This window comes from Chiloscyllium punctatum, chromosome 7, assembly GCF_047496795.1.
Source record: "Chiloscyllium punctatum isolate Juve2018m chromosome 7, sChiPun1.3, whole genome shotgun sequence".
Lineage (NCBI taxonomy): Eukaryota > Metazoa > Chordata > Chondrichthyes > Orectolobiformes > Hemiscylliidae > Chiloscyllium > Chiloscyllium punctatum.
In genome coordinates, this window is record NC_092745.1 from 113,759,989 (window position 1) to 113,776,223 (window position 16,235).

The 16,235-nt window shown below is 43.6% G+C and overlaps 1 protein-coding gene across 3 annotated transcripts in view; it reads left to right on the forward strand.

Annotated features, from left to right (window-relative positions):
* Positions 1-16,235, forward strand: part of abca4b (ATP-binding cassette, sub-family A (ABC1), member 4b) — a 147,573-nt gene that overhangs the window by 66,022 nt on the left and 65,316 nt on the right. For all 3 annotated transcript variants that reach the window (XM_072574615.1, XM_072574616.1, XM_072574617.1), the window contains exons 20-23: positions 45-240; positions 4,542-4,673; positions 11,489-11,628; positions 12,564-12,701. In XM_072574615.1, coding sequence (XP_072430716.1) covers positions 45-240; positions 4,542-4,673; positions 11,489-11,628; positions 12,564-12,701 — 606 coding nt within the window. The remainder of the gene's footprint in view (positions 1-44; positions 241-4,541; positions 4,674-11,488; positions 11,629-12,563; positions 12,702-16,235) is intronic.

Genomic DNA, 16,235 nt, shown 5'->3' on the forward strand with positions numbered 1-16,235 from the left:
TATTGAAGCAGTTATGATGTCCGTTTCTTGTTATCTATTGGCAGTGACAGCAGCAATGGCAGGAAACCCCTTTTACGAGAAGGAGCCATCAAATCTGACTCTGGGAGTGTCGATTCAGAACCTAGTGAAGGTTTTTACAGAGGGACAGAAGCCAGCTGTGGATGGACTAAACATTAACTTCTTTGAAGGGCAGATCACTTCCTTTTTAGGTCACAATGGAGCTGGAAAGACAACAACAATGTAAGAGCCAGTATTCCTTTGGTACCACAACAAAATAATCATCAGCCAGAAGAACAAGTTATGTTTATAAGGTTCTTCTACATTCCTTCCCAAGTTGAAGGTCACAAGAATAACATGGATGATACTTACCTGTGAATTGAAAATAATTAACGAGCTTCTTAACATAGAATCTTGCTTTCTGGTGACCGTATACTGTAAATGGTCACTCCAAATCAGTTCCTGAAACTAAAAGCAAAGGGAGGTAGAGAACATATGAAACAGAAACAAAAACAAAAACAAAAACAATTGTTGCTGGAAAAACCCAGTAGATCTGGTAGCATCTGTGAAGAGAAGTCAAAGTTAATGTTTCGGGTCTGGTGAACAGTTCTGCAGAAGAGTCACCGAAACTGATTTCTCTTCCCAGATGCTGCCAGAGCTGCTGGGTTTTTCCAGCAACTTCTGTTTTTGTCTCTGATTTACAACATCTGCTGTTCTTTCGGTTTTTATATGAAACAGAAAGGTGGATTGTGGAGTCTTTAGAATTTCTTGCCACAGAGAGCTGTGGGGGCAGAATTCTTGTGTATATTTCAGCCTGAAAGAGATTTTTGATCAGTAGGAGAATCAAGGGTCACAGGGAAAAGGGCAGGAAAATGGATGTGAAGAATGTTGGAGCAACCATAATCCTATTGAATGGGGGAGCAGTCTCAAGGGGCTGAATGGCCTACGCTTCTGTTCCTGTTTTTTATGATCTTCAACAGAAGAGTAAAAGAGCAAGTAAGCTGAAAAGCAAAAAGCAAAATGAAGGGAAGTTAGATTTTTGCTGTTAGAGGCGAAATATTTATCTTGTGAGTTATTAGGAGGGGTTTAATTTAATTCATTTGAACCAAATACCTCAGTTGTCAGTACCCTCTTCTTAAGACTTTGTGTATATTATTTGTTAAGTCACCATAACCACATGATTGTTATGTCAACTGTGGAAAGTCAGGCGTTCAACCTCCATGTTGGAATTCATTGCCACGGAGTGCAGTGGAAGCCGGGACGCTAAATGTCTTCAAGGCCGAGATTGATAGGTTCTTGTTGTCTAGAGGAATTAAGGGCTACGGGGAGAATGCTGGCAAGTGGAGCTGAAATGCGCATCAGCCATGATTGAATGGCGGAGTGGACTCGATGGGCCGAATGGCCTTACTTCCACTCCTATGTCTTATGGTCTTATGGTCTTACACACGTGGAAGTTCACTGAACTAGAATAATAGCTGCTGTTAATCAGGCCGTAGGACAGAACCTTGGAAACACATTGTGTTGCTCTTGCTTGCCATCCTCACTCGTATAAATCCAACAAACATCAAACACCAGCACCAATTCCAACCATTGTGAAACTGTTTACTCCTGAACCACATGTTTTCTGCCTCAGAAAACAAGAGTGGAAAATTCCCTATTTCCTTAATTCCTCACTAGCACATATGCCAGATTGGATTCTGTATCAAAAGATAACAAAGAAAGCAAACTTGAGAATGGTGAGATATGATCACAAACTGCAGATGGACCAAAATAGATGAAGTATTTCCTTTTTTCCAATAAATCTGGCTGAAAGACTATAATGAGAAAAATCCCAACAAATACGCAGAAACATACATGCTATAAATAAAGAAAAAGGAAGTTAATAAGAATTTCCATTTATATAGTGCCTCTCACAACCTCCAAACATCCCAAAGCAATTTGGAGCCAATCAAATACTAGTCCTAGTGTTCGCTCAGTTGTAACATCAGAAATGCCCAATAAGAGTGCACGATTGTTCACTGCATACGAATTATTGAATCCCTACAGTGTGAAAGTAGGCCTTTCAGCCCATCAAGTCCATACCAACTCTCCAAAGAGCATTCAACTCAGACCCATCTCATCTTTGTAACCTTGCATTTCCCATTGCCCTCCAACTGACTGTGGGATTAAACCCACACAGGGGGAATGTGCAAACTCCATGCAGACAGTTACCTGAGGCTGAAATTGAACCAGGCCTCTGGTGCTATGAGGCCAGCACTAATCACAGAGCCACCATGCCACATAAATAAAAAGCCAAAGAGATAGGGATGCAGAAAGAATCAGAGACAGGGAGACTAACAGGAAAACAGTTTGGGTAAAAATAAATGTACAAGTTTCCTTAAAGTAACTATTAAACTAATGTCCAGAAACATAGGGACAGGAGGAGGCCCTAACAAAGACTCACTGCTCGTGTTAATAGTCAGTATACTCAGGAGATAAGAAAAGAATATGATTTATAATAATGCAAACTTAACTCCTGCAGAAAGAAGCAGAAAGTGTTGCATGTTATATAGCTGACTGTGTTAACAAGTTGTCCATCAGAATAAAGTCATTTGTTGTAAGAGTTAGTTTCCCTTTGATAACAAATAAATTTCATCTAAACTGTGTAACTACCTCTGTTAAGATTTGGAGATGCTGGTGTTGGACTGAGGTGTACAAAGTTAAAAATCACACAACACCAGGTTATAGTCCAACAGGTTTAATTGGAAGCACACTAGCTTTCGGAGTGACGCTCCTTCAGCAGGTGATAGTGGAGGGCTCAACGCTAACACACAGAATTTGTAGCAAAAATTTACAGTGTGATGTAACTGAAATTATACATTGAAAAATGGATTGTCTGTTAAGCCTTTCATCTGTTAGAATACAGTGATAGTTTCACTTCTTTCTTTCACGTGTAAATCACAAAACCTTTTTTTTAAAAAGTTGCATTCTCGGGTTAGCTGTTAACAATGGTGATAGCTAGACAATATGTTGAAGGTGTTATCCCCCTGTGTCCTCTGTCTATGCCATGATGTTTAGATTGATTCTAATCTAAAAAGTGAGATAACGGAGTTTTACATGAATGCATGCAGTTTTTGAGCAAAGAACAATGTAACCCTGAAAGTACAAATTCACCCCACAAAATATATGTGTGTATGTGGGTCTTTGTCTGTGTGTGTGTGTGTATCTGGATTGGGGGTTGTGAGTGTGAGAAAGTGTGTGTGTGTGTGTTGTGAGTGCAGAGTGTCTTAAGTCTGTGAGGGAGTGCATGTGTGAGTGTGGGAGTGTGTGTGTCTGTAAGGGTGTGTGTGTGGGTGTCTGTGTGCGCGTCTGTGTGTATGTGTGCCCATGTGTATGTGTGTATAGGAGTGCTCTGTTTGTGTGTGTGTCTGTCTGGGTTGTGAGTTGTGAGTGTGTGTCTGTGTGTGTGTCTGTCTGGGTTGGGGGTTGTGAGTGAGGCTATGACAACGGATGAATGGGCACCGCACAACAATCAACAGACAGGAGGGTTCCCTCCCAGTTGGGGAACACTTCAGTGGTCCAGGACATTTGACCTCAGACTTTCGGATGACCACCGTCCATCCTTCGGGACAGGCAGCAGCGAAAAGTGGCCGAGCAGAGGCTGATAGCTAAGTTCGGTACTCATAGGGAGGGCCTCAACCGGGACCTTGGGTTCATGTCACATTACAGGTGACCACCATTGCACTATACACACACACGGACACTCCTGCACACTCTCACACACATACAGGCACTCCTATACACACATACACACAGACACACATACACACAGACACCCACACACACCCTTACAGACACACACACTCCCACACTCACACATGCACCACTCACAGACTGAAGACACTCTGCACTCACTACACACACACATACACTTTCTCACAGTCACAACCCCCAACCCAGACAGGCAAAGACCCACATGCACACATATATTTTGGTGAATTTGTACTTGCAGGGTTACATTGTACTTTGCTCAAAAACTACATGCATTCATGTAGAACTCTGAGCTCAAAAACTGCATGAATTCATGTAAAACTCTGTTATCTCGCTTTCTAGATTAGAATCAATCTAAACATAGACAGAGAACACAGGGGGCTAACACCTTCAACATATTGTCTAGCTATCACCATTGTTAACAGCTAACCTGAGAATGCAACTTTCTAAAAAAAAGAAGTGTACCTATCACGGTATTTTAACAGATGAAAGGCTTAACAGACAATCCATTTTTCAATGTATACTTTCATTTACATTACACTGTAAATTTTTGCTATAAATTCTTTGTGTTAGGATTGAGTCCTCCATTACCGCCTGATGAAAGAGCAGTGTTCCGAAAGCTAGTGTGCTTCCAATTAAACCTGTTGGACTATAACCTGGTGTTGTGTGATTTTTAACTATCTCTGTTAAAGATGTGTAACACTTTTCAATGTTTTCAAATGCTAACCTAAGTTTGTAGATCATGTGCAATCTTTAGTATTTATTGTTACTGGCTTTCCTTGTGTACCCAACAGGTCAATGCTGATTGGCTTATTTCCACCTACATCAGGGACTGCAGTCATTAACGGCAAAGATATCCGTACAGACATTGATGCAATTCGACAGGAAATTGGCATGTGCCCCCAGTACAATATTTTATTTAACAAGTAAGTGTTATTCATCTGCTCAAAGTCTTCATGATATTAACAGGAAAAGACAGGGTAAATAAAAATGAACTATTTCCTCTAGTTGGAAATTCTAGAACTAGGGCGCATGGTTTGAGAAGTAGGACCAGAGTGTTCAGGAGAGATGTTAGGAAGCATTTCTGTACACAAAGGGTGGCAGATGTTTATAACTCACTTCTGCAAATGGCAGTGGATGCTGGATCAGTTGCTAATTTTAAATCTGAGATTGATAAATATTTGTTCAGCAAAGATATTAAGGAATATGAGCCAAAGGCAGGGATGTAAAGTTAGATACAGATTAACTATGGTCTCCTTGAATGGTGAAATGTCCCAAAGAGGCCTCTGAAATATCCACTTTCTTCCCCAACCAAGGATTCCCCAGGACTGTGGTTGACAGGGCCCTCAGTGGGGTCCAACCAATCCCCCACACTTTAGCTCTCACACCTTCTCTTCCTTGTCACAAAACCAATAGGATTCTCTTTGCCCTCACAGACCATCCCACCAGCATCCACATTCAGAGAATCATTAACTTCCATTTCCCCTCCACTCCTTGTCTGCCTTCCATAGGGACGATTCCCTCTGGGACACCCTGGTTTACTCCTCCTTCACTCCCAACACCCCCCACAGCCCCTTGGCATCTTCCCCTGCAACTGCCAAAGGTATAATACCTGCCCCTCCACCTCCTCCCTCCTCAGTATCCAAGGGCCCATACACACCTTCCAGGTTGAAGCAGCGCGTTACCTGCACTTCACCCAGTCTAGTCTACTACATTCGCTGCTCACAATATAATCTCCTCCATGGTGGGGAAACAAATTGCAGACTGGGTGACTGCTTTGTGGAATATCTATGTTCTGCTGCAAAAAAGACCTTGAGCTTCCTATTGCCCACCACTTCAACACACCACCCTGTTCACTGACCAACATCTCTGTCTCAGGCTTCCTGCAGTGTTCCAGAGAAGCTCAGCACAAACTGGAAAAACAATACCTCATCTTCTGCTTGGGAACTCTACAGTCTTCTGGACTCAATATCGAGTTCAACTATTTTAGGGCTTTAGCACCTTCTCCCATGTCACTACCCCAACCCCCACATACCAGGCCCTATCATTACCATAAATAAACCATTGTCAGCCAGTAATGGTCCCCATGAGCAACTTTTGATTCTCCCAGACTGACCTTTACCCATTCTTTCATCTGCCTGATTGTTTTTCTCTCATTTTGGGCTTCATCTCCACCTAATGTTTACTCCTTCCCACTCACCCCACATTGTCTTCTGCATATATATACTCCAATGTTTTCCTAGCTACCATCAGTTCTGAAGAAGGGTTCCTAGACCTGAAACGTTAACTCTGTTTTCTCTCCACAGATGCTACCACACCTGCTGTGTTTTTCCAGCAATTTCTATTTTTGTCACTGAATGGTAGAACAGCTTTAGGGGCTAAATGGCCTATTCATGTTCTTGTGTTCCTGTGTTCATTATTCTAAGCATCCATTCTGATGATTCTGGCTCTAAGCAATAGAGGTGATTACATAGAACATAGAACGTTACAACATAGTACAGGCCCTCCAGCCCTCGATGTTGCACCAACCTACGAAATTAATCTGATGACCATCTAACCTACACCATTCCATTATTATCCATATGTATGTCCAATGCCCATTTAAATGCCTTTAATGTTGGTGAGTCTGCTAGTGTTGCAGGCAGGGCGTTCCATGCCCCTACCACTCGCTGAGTAAAGAAACTATCCCTGATATCTGTCTTAAATCTATTACCCCTCAATTTAAAGCTGTTTCCCCATGTGTTAGCCTTCACCATCCAAGGAAAAAGGCTCTCACTGTCCACCCTATTCAACCCTCTGATTATCTTATACGTCTCGATTAAATCACCGCTCAACTTTCTTCTCTCCAATGAAAACAGCCTCAGTTCCTCAACCTTTCCTCATAGGGTCTTCCTTCCATACCAGGCAACATCCTAGTAAATCTCCTCTGAACCTTCCCCAAAGCTTCCACATCCTTCCTATAATGCCTTGACCAGAACTGCACAGAAGACCCCAGGTGCTGCCTTACAAGTGTCTTGTACAGCTGAAGCAGACCTCATGGCTCTGAAACTCAATCCCCCTACCAATAAACACCAACACACCATATGCCTTCTTAACAAGTCTATCAATCTGGGTGGCAGCTTTCAGGGATTTATGCACTTGGACACCGAGATCCCTCTGTTTATCTACACTGTCAAGAATTTTACCATTAGCCCAGTACTCTGCATTCCTGATACTTCTTCCGAAGTGAACTACCTCACACTTTTCCACATTAAACTCCATTTTGCTACTTCCCAGCCCAGCTCTGCATCTTATCTATGTCTCTCCGTAACCCACAACATCCTTCGGCACTATCCACAACTCTGCCTACCTTAGTGTCATCTGCAAATTTACTAACCCATCCTTCTCCGCCCACCTTCAAATTATTTATAAAAATGCCAAACAGCAGTGGCCCCAAAACAGATCCTTGCGCCACACCACTGGCAATTCAGCTCCAGGATGAACATTTCCCATCAACCACCACCCTCTGTCTTCTTTCATAGAGTCATAGAGATGTACAGCACGGAAACAGACCCTTCGGTCCAACCCATCCATGCCAACCAGATATCCTAATCCAATCTAGTCCCACCTGCCAGCACCTGGCCCATATCCCTCCAAACCCTTCCTATTTGTATACCCTTCCAGATGCCTTTTAGATGTTGCAATCATACTAGTCTCCACCACTTCCTCTGACAGCTCATTCCATACATGTACCACCCTCTGAGTGAAAATGTTGCCCCGTGGGTGTCTTTTATATCTTCCCCCCTCACCTTAAACCTATGCCCTCCAGTTCTGGACTCCCTGACCCCTGGGAAAAGACTTTTGACTATTTATCCTATCCATGACCCTCATGATTTTATAAACTTCTATAAGGTCACCCCTCAGCCTTCGACACTCCATGGAAAACAGCCCTAGACTGTTCAACCTCTCCCTATAGTTCAAATCCTTGTAAATCTTTTCTGAACCCTTTCCAGTTTCACAACATCTTTCCGATAGGAAGGCGACCAGAATTGCACGCAATATTCCAACAGTGGCCAAACCAATGTCTGCAAGCTGAGCTCCCAACTCCTGTATTAAATACTCTGACCAATGAAGGAAAGCATACCAAACGCCGCCTTCACTATCCTATTTACCTGCAACTCCACTTTCAAGGAGCTATGAACCTGCACTCCAACGTCTCTTTGTTCAGCTAGCCAATTTCTGATCCAAACTACTAAATCACCTTCAATCCCGAAACTCTGTATTTTGTGCAATAGCCTACCGTGCGGAACCTTATCAAACACCTTACTGAAGTCCATATGTACCACATTAATCACCTTACCTTCATCCACCTGTTTTGTCACCTTCTCAAAGAACTCAGTAAGGTTAGTTAGGTATGACCTACCCTTCACAAAACTGTGTTGACTATCTCTAATCAAATTATTCCTTTCTAGATGATTATAAATCCTATCTCTTAAAGCCTTTTCCAACACTTTACCCACTGCTGAAGTAAGGCTCACTGACCTATAATTGTTGTCCCGACTCCTCTTCTTAAACAAGGGAACAACATTTGCTATCTTCCGGTCTTCTGGCACTACTCCTGTCGACAATGATGACATAAAGATCAAAGCCAAAGACTCTGCAATCTCCTCTCTGGCTTCCCAGAGAATGCAAGGATAAATCCTAACTAGCCCCGGAGTCTTATCTATTTTCAGATCTTCCAAAATTCCTAAAACCTCCTCATTGTCAACCACAGTCCCATCTAATCTAGTTGCCTGTATCTCCATATTCTCACTAACATTGCCCTTTTCCAATGTGAATACTGATGAAAAGTATTCATTAAGCGCTTTCCCTATGTCCTCAGATTCCATGCACAACTTTCCACTACTATCTTTGATTGGCCCTAATCTTACTCTAGTCATTCTTTTATTCCTGATATACCTATCGAAGGCCTTTCAGTTTTTCTTGATCCTATCCGCCAACAATTTCTCATGTTCCCTTCTGGCTCTTCTAAGCCCTCTCTTAGATCTTTTCTGGCTAACATAACTCTCAAGCCCCCTCACTGAGCCTTCATACCTCATCCTCACATAAGCCTTCTTCTTCCACTTCACAAGAACTTCAACTTCTTTAGTAAACCATGACTCCCTCTCTCAACAGCTACCTCCCTGCCTGATAGGTATGTACTTATCAGACCCACTGTAGCTGTTCCTTGAATAAGCTCCACATTTCAAGAGTGTCCATCCCCTACAGTTTCCTTCCCCATCCTATGCATCCTAAATTTTGCCTAATCACATCATAGTTGCCTTTCTCCCAGTTATCCCTCTTTCCCTGCAGTATATATCTATCCCTGCCCATTGCTATTGTAAACATAACCGAATTATGGTCACTATCGCCAAAGTGCTCACCCACCTCCAAATCTAACACCTGGCTGGGTTCATTCCCCAGTACTAAATCCAATATGGCATCGCCCCTTCTTGGCCTGTCTACATACTGTGTCAGAAAACCTTCCTGCATACATTGGACAAAAACCGACCCATCTAAACTATAGTATACCCAGTCAATATTGGGGAAGTTAAAGTCCCACATATGAATTACCCTGTTACTCTCGCTCCTAATAATAATCATCTTTGCTATCCTTTCCTCTACATCCCTGGAACAATTTGGAGACCTATAGAAAACTCCCAATAGGGTGACGTCTCCTTTCCTGTTTCTAACCACAGCCCAAACTACCTCAGTGGATGAGTCCTCAAACGTTCTCTCAGCTGCTGTAATACTACCCTTGATTAACAATGCCATACCCCCCCCTGTTTTTTATCGTCTTCTCTGTTTTTAATGAAACATCTAAATCCTGGAACCTGCAACAACCATTCCTGTCCCTCCTCGAGCCATGTCTCTGAAATAGCCACAACATTGAAATCCCAGGTATCAACCCATGCTGCAAGTTCACCCACCTTATTCCGGATATTCCTGGCATTGAAGTACACACATTTCAAACCAGTACCCTGATTGCCAGCGCCCTCTCACAACCTTGTAAACCTATCCCTGACCTCACTAACCTCAATCTCCTGTGCACTGGAACTACAATTCAGGTTCCCATCCCACTGCTGCATTAGTTTAAACCCCATGAGGAGTAGGGTTAAGTCTCTACGAAGACAGGGAATTGAAGTAAATGATGAGGTGGTGCAGTTATGATCGAACAAATCGTGTTAGGATTTTGGATCCATGTAGCATGGCCCCAATGTTCTTAAAACAAAAAAGTATTATTCCCAATTTTGCTTTATTCTAAACTGTGTTAAAGTTTCCTCTAATATTTTCTGCTTAGTGCATCGATACAAAGTGTAAGAGGAAGGCACATAAAATAGCTGCAGTTCACTTCCAACTCTAATCAGCATCAGGTTACAAATCGAGTTGGACAATGAACTCGAGATTAGATTAGATTACTTACAGTGCGAAAATAGGCCCTTCGGCCCAACAAGTCCACACCGACCCTCCGAAGAGCAACCCACCTAGACCCATTCCCCTACTACATTTACCCTTGCACCTAACACTATGGGCAATTTAGCACAGCCAATTCACCTAACCTGCACATATTTGGACTGTGGGAGGAAACCGGAGCACCCCGAGGAAACCCACGCAAACACGGGGAGAATGTGCAAACTCCACACAGACAGTTGCCCGAAGCGGGAATTGAACCCAGGTCTCAGGCGCTGTGAGGCAGCAGTGGTAATCACTGTGCCACCCATTTTAAGGATTACAGACAATGCTCCCACTGAGGGTGACCTAAAGGTTTACAGTTACACTATGAACTCTTTGCTTTTTAAATATGATTTCTCTATTTAAAAACTCCAATTAGATTAGATTACTTACAGTGTGGAAACAGGCCATTCGGCCCAACAAGTCCACACCGCCCCGCCGAAGCGCAACCCACCCATACCCCTAACCTAACACTACGGCAATTTAGCATGGCCAATTCACCTGACCTGCACATCTTTGGACTATGGGAGGAAACCGGAGCACCCGGAGGAAACCTACGCAGACACAGGGAGAACGTGCAAACTCCACACAGTCAGTCGCCTGAGGCGGGAATTGAACCCGGGTCTCTGGCGCTGTGAGGCAGCAGTGCTAACCACTGTGTCACCGTGTTGCTGAGATGCTTCACTTAGTGGGTACTGATAAACAGCATGTTACACCTTTATTCAACACTTGGTTCAGTGTGAAAGGATTCCTTCCTTTGTAATGTAACATGTTACAGCTGTCACTGGGGCTAAGGATCACTAGAGAAAGCCAAGTGAAATTGACCCATGTGCTTGGACTAGTTGCAACATGCTTTTATTTCGATATAGGTCCTTCTCCATTAGGTAAACATTGATGAGCATGCCAGAGAGTAAAAAAGCAAGTGGTGCTTTGTGGAATGCAAGAGCTTTCTTCAGGCCTGGTATCTGTCCAGAGATGTAGTTAATGTTGTTGCCTACAACATCTGCTACACTGCCCAGGGCCTGTAGAATGATTCTGGAGAAGGGGTCTGCATGAATTTCAGCATCTATCAAGATAAGCTCATAGTATCAGCCTGAGAATCTGGTTGACCATCAGTGTGAGCCTGTGAACTGATTGGGGAATCCCTGGAATGCTGACCTGGGGAAGATTGTGTCTTTCCCCGAGTAAGATTGGAACATTGATCTTTAGTGTAATGTTTGAAGGGAACTGTGAGCGGAGTAATCTGATCTTATCTTTATCTTTGCTGTAGCCTAACGGTGGCAGAGCATATATTATTCTATACTCAGCTGAAAGGCCAGACAGCGGAAGAGGCAGAGAAGCAGACAGAAGTAATGTTGGATGAGGTTGGACTTCCTCACAAGAAAGATGAGCTGGCTCAAAATTTATCCGGTAATTTCAAGAACGATCGAAAGTGTGCTCTAGTAGATAGTGACCATTTCAGAAAATGGCGTGCCCCATTTAGCCCTGTTCTGCCATTTAATTCCATCACAAACAGACTATCTGCTCAATATTAATGTGCTGTTTGGGACTGCTGTATGCAAAATTACAACAATGACTTCATTTCAAAAAATACTTTGTTAGTGTAAAATGCTCCAGGACACTGACGTGTCAAAGGTTGATATTAAAATGCAAGTCTTTCCTTTTAGATTATGACTGATCTATATTGATTTCAATTATCCATCTTTGCTCCACATCCCTTGATACCTTTTGCTGAGCCTAATTTTGAAAACATAATTTGACCCAATATGCACATGTTTTTGACGATAAGAGATCCAAATTTCCAAAGTTTTTTCCAAGAAAATGTGATTCCTGACTTCGTTCCAAAATGTCCTTTTTGGGGTTTTTCCATCACATACAATAAATCTGAGTAAGTCCTGATATGTCATGATGTAAGTACATAGCAGTGGCACTATGTGCATCTATATCTTTGAGGACTATGTTTGCATTATATGCTACATTTACAAATTTATCACTAATAAAACTATCTTTTCAGCAAGTGGGCACAGTCCACATTACACTCCCTGTAACAATTACAGCAGCAGCTTCTTTCAAAAGGCAGTTGGACAAGCATCTAAAGAGGAAACATTTCAGGGCTATGGGGAAAGGGTCGGGTAATTACATTAGCTGCATTTTTCTTGCAGAGAGTCAGCACAGACTTGACTGAATAAATGGCTTCTTTCGATGCTGTTACCATTCTGTGATAATAACTTTGCAATGAATTGATGATTCTTTGTTTACTCTTTGCTTGCATAACTCAAGGTATTAGTATTATAAAAACATGAAATTGTTGACATTTTAAATGGATTTTCACTGTTCCTGAACAGGTGGAATGCAACGCAAGCTATCAGTAGCCTTAGCATTCATTGGAGCAGCGAAAGTGATCGTTCTGGATGAGCCAACATCTGGAGTAGATCCTTATTCCAGACGATCCATCTGGGATCTCTTATTGAAGTATCGTGCAGGTAAAGTGTGCTTCTCAGATTCATTCCAAGAATAAAAATTTAATGCATGTGACGAAATTACCATTAACATCAGCCCATACTGTATCCTGTAATTTGACAATTATTCCTCCTAAACGCTGGCAGCCAACAAATGTATTAGGATAAGACACACTTTAATCACATTAACTACAAATAGTCTTACCTCCTCCTGTGTTTATCAAATTCCAGTGCATTTGTGCACGTAGGGTAAGTGATATTGAAAATGAATTTGACATAACAGGACTGACTGTACCACTAAAAGGCATGGAACCTAGAGCTTAATTGTGAAATCAGGCAGAAGATATAAAACTTTGAGTGCACGTATGAATAGCTTCAAGAAGGGCTTCTCTCCTGTGTTATCAGACCTTAGAACAGACCTCTCAAATATTAACATTGATCTCTCCTCTGCACCTTCCCTGTGGCTGTAACACTGTATCCTACACTCTGTTCTGCAACTTGATGTACTTTAAATGGTACATTCTACCTATATAGCAAGCAAAACAATACTTTTCACTGTATCTTGGTATATGTGACAACAATCAATCAATCAAATGCACCAGCCCATTGTAGGAAAGTCTTATATTATCTTAAATCAGTGTTGATTGGGGGGGGCAGTGATTTCAAATTACTTTAGCCATAGGACTTCAGGACTGGAAAGGTACAAGCTCAGCTCCTGATCAACAGCAAAAATAGACACAGTGGTTTATTGGCATTAGACATTAGACAGAATCAGACTGGAACGTGATATTCCCCACAGCCAAACATTCACTTGAATGTTTCAGACAAAACTCTGATGTTGTGAGTTCCCATACAGTCACTACACGGCACAAATCATCACCTTCAGAAACAGATGAGAGAAAGGTACTTGGAAGAAAACATTGATAATACCTGGAGCCTACTAAAGACAAAGCTGTATTAGAATTACATCTTATTGAAATAGATTGTTAACCAGATTTGATGTTAATGATGGGTCTCTTAGCCTCTTGATGATAATGGTCACAAGCAAAGTATCAGTTCACTGCCCTTCCTGTCTCTCCATTGCACGAATTGATATGATCAGTTTATAGTTGGCAGCTGCAAGGATGCTTACACAGAGTGAAGGTGTTTGTCCCTGGACAGATGAAAATCTGGCACAGTCTGATTCCCACTCGCATGATGTTTCTGCAGATTGGGACTCGATGAATGATTGAAATCTGGAGACTGCTGAAGCAGCTGTGCCAAGTTATCATTTCTCGTGCTAATCCAGAGAGTCCAATCTCGCTGCTTATTCAGATGTGGCTGTGATCACACCCATAATATCATTTTACTCAGCAACAGCAGAGCACTTAGGCTAGTAATCAACTTTTATACAATGGGGACATTGTACAGTGGGATTCAGAAATGAAACAACAAAGGCTCAGAAACATTCAACACATCAGGCAGCATCTGTGGAGAGAGAAACAGAATAAAAATATTTCAGGTCAATTACTGCTCTTATTTCAGATTTCCAGCATTCAGAGTAATTTTTATTTTGGAGTAATTTATATGGAACTCATAATGTGGCATTTTTATCTAGGTTCTGAATGAAGAACTTCAGGAGTTTTCCTGTGATTTTAGTAAGGAGAGAGTGAGGACTGCAGATGCTGGAGATCAGAGCTGAAAAATATGTTGCTGGAAAAGCGCAGCAGGTCAGGCAGCATCAAAGGAACAGGAGAAGTGACATTTCGGGCACAAGCCCTTCTTTAGGAATGAGGAGGGTATGCCAAGCAAGCTAAGATAAAAGGTAGGGAGGAGGGACTTGAGGGAGGGGCGTTGGGAATACAATAGGTGGAAGGAGGTTAAGGTGAGGGTGATAGGTTGGAGAGGGGGCGGGGACAGAGAGGCCGGGAAGAAGATCACAGGTCAAGAAGGTGGTGCTGAGTTTGAGGGTTGGGACTGAGAAAAGGTGGGGGGAGGGGAAATGAGAAAGCTGAAGAAATCTGCATTTATCCCTTGTGGTTGGACGGTTCCTAGGCAGAAGATGAGGCGCTCTTCCTCCAGGCATCGTGTTGCCATGGTCTGGCGATGGAGGAGGCCAAGGACCTGCATGTCCTTGGCGGAGTGGGAGGGGGAGTTAAAGTGTTCAGCCACGGGGCAGTTGGGTTGGTTGGTGCGGGTGTACCAGAGGTGTTCTCTGAAACATTCCGCAAGTAGGCAGCCTGTCTCCCCAATGTATAGGAGGCCACATAAGGTGCAGCAGATGCAGTAAATGATGTGTGTGGAGGTGCAGGTGAATTTCTGACGGATATGGAAATTGCAGTCTTTGAAGAAGGAGGCCATCTGGGTTGTTTGGTATTCCACCCCGACCTCAAAGTTACCTGGACCGTCTCAGACTCCTCCCACCCTTTCCTAGATCTCTCCATTTCTATCTTGGACAACTGACTCAACACGGATGTTTACTATAAACCGACTGACTCCTACAGCTACCTAGATTACACCTCCTCCCACCCTGCCCCCTGTAATAATGCCATCCCATAATCACAATTCCTTCGCCTTCGCCAAAGCTGCTCCCAGGAGGACCAATTCCAATACCGTACAACCCAGATGGCCTCCTTCTTCAAAGACTGCAATTTCCCCCCCAGACGTGGTTGACGATGCTCTCCACCGCATCTCCTCCACTTCCCGCTCCTCCGCCCTTGAACCCCGCCCCTCCAATCGTCACCAGGACAGAACCCCACTGGTCCTCACCGACCACCCCACCAACCTCCAGATACATCGTATCATCCTTCGTCATTTCCACCACCTCCAAACAGACCCCACCACCAAGGATATATCTCCCTCCCCACCCCTATCAGCGTTCCGGAAAGACCACTCCCTCCACGACTCTCTCGACAGATCCACACCCCCCACCAACCCATACTCCACTCCCGGCACCTTCCCCTGCAACCGCAAGAAATGCAAAACTTGTGCCCACACCTCCCCCCTCACTTACCTCCAAGGCCCTTGGGATCCTTCAATATCCATCAGAAATTCACCTGCACCTCCACACACATCATTTACTGCATCCGCTGCACCCGATGTGGCCTCCTATACATTGGGGAGACAGGCCACCTACTTGTGGAACATTTCAGAGAACACCTCTGGAACACCCGCACCAACCAACCCCCGTGGCTGAACACTTGAACTCCCCCTCCCACTCCGCCAAGGACATGCAGGTCCATCACCATACCATGGTAACACGACGCCTGGAGGAAGAGCGCCTCATCTTCCGCCTATGAAACCTCCAACCACAAGGGATGAATGCAGATTTCTCCAGCTTCCTCATTTCCCCTCCCCCCACCTTTTCTCAGTCCCAACCCTCAGACTCAGCACCGCCTTCTTGACCTGCAATCTTCTTCCCGACCTCTCCGCCCCCACCCCCACTCCGGCCTACAACCCTCACCTTAACCTCCTTCCACCTATTGTATTCCCAATGCCCCTCCCCCAAGTCCCTCCTCCCTACCTTTTATCTTAGCTTGCTTGGCACATTCTCCTCATTCCTGAAGAAGGATGTATGCC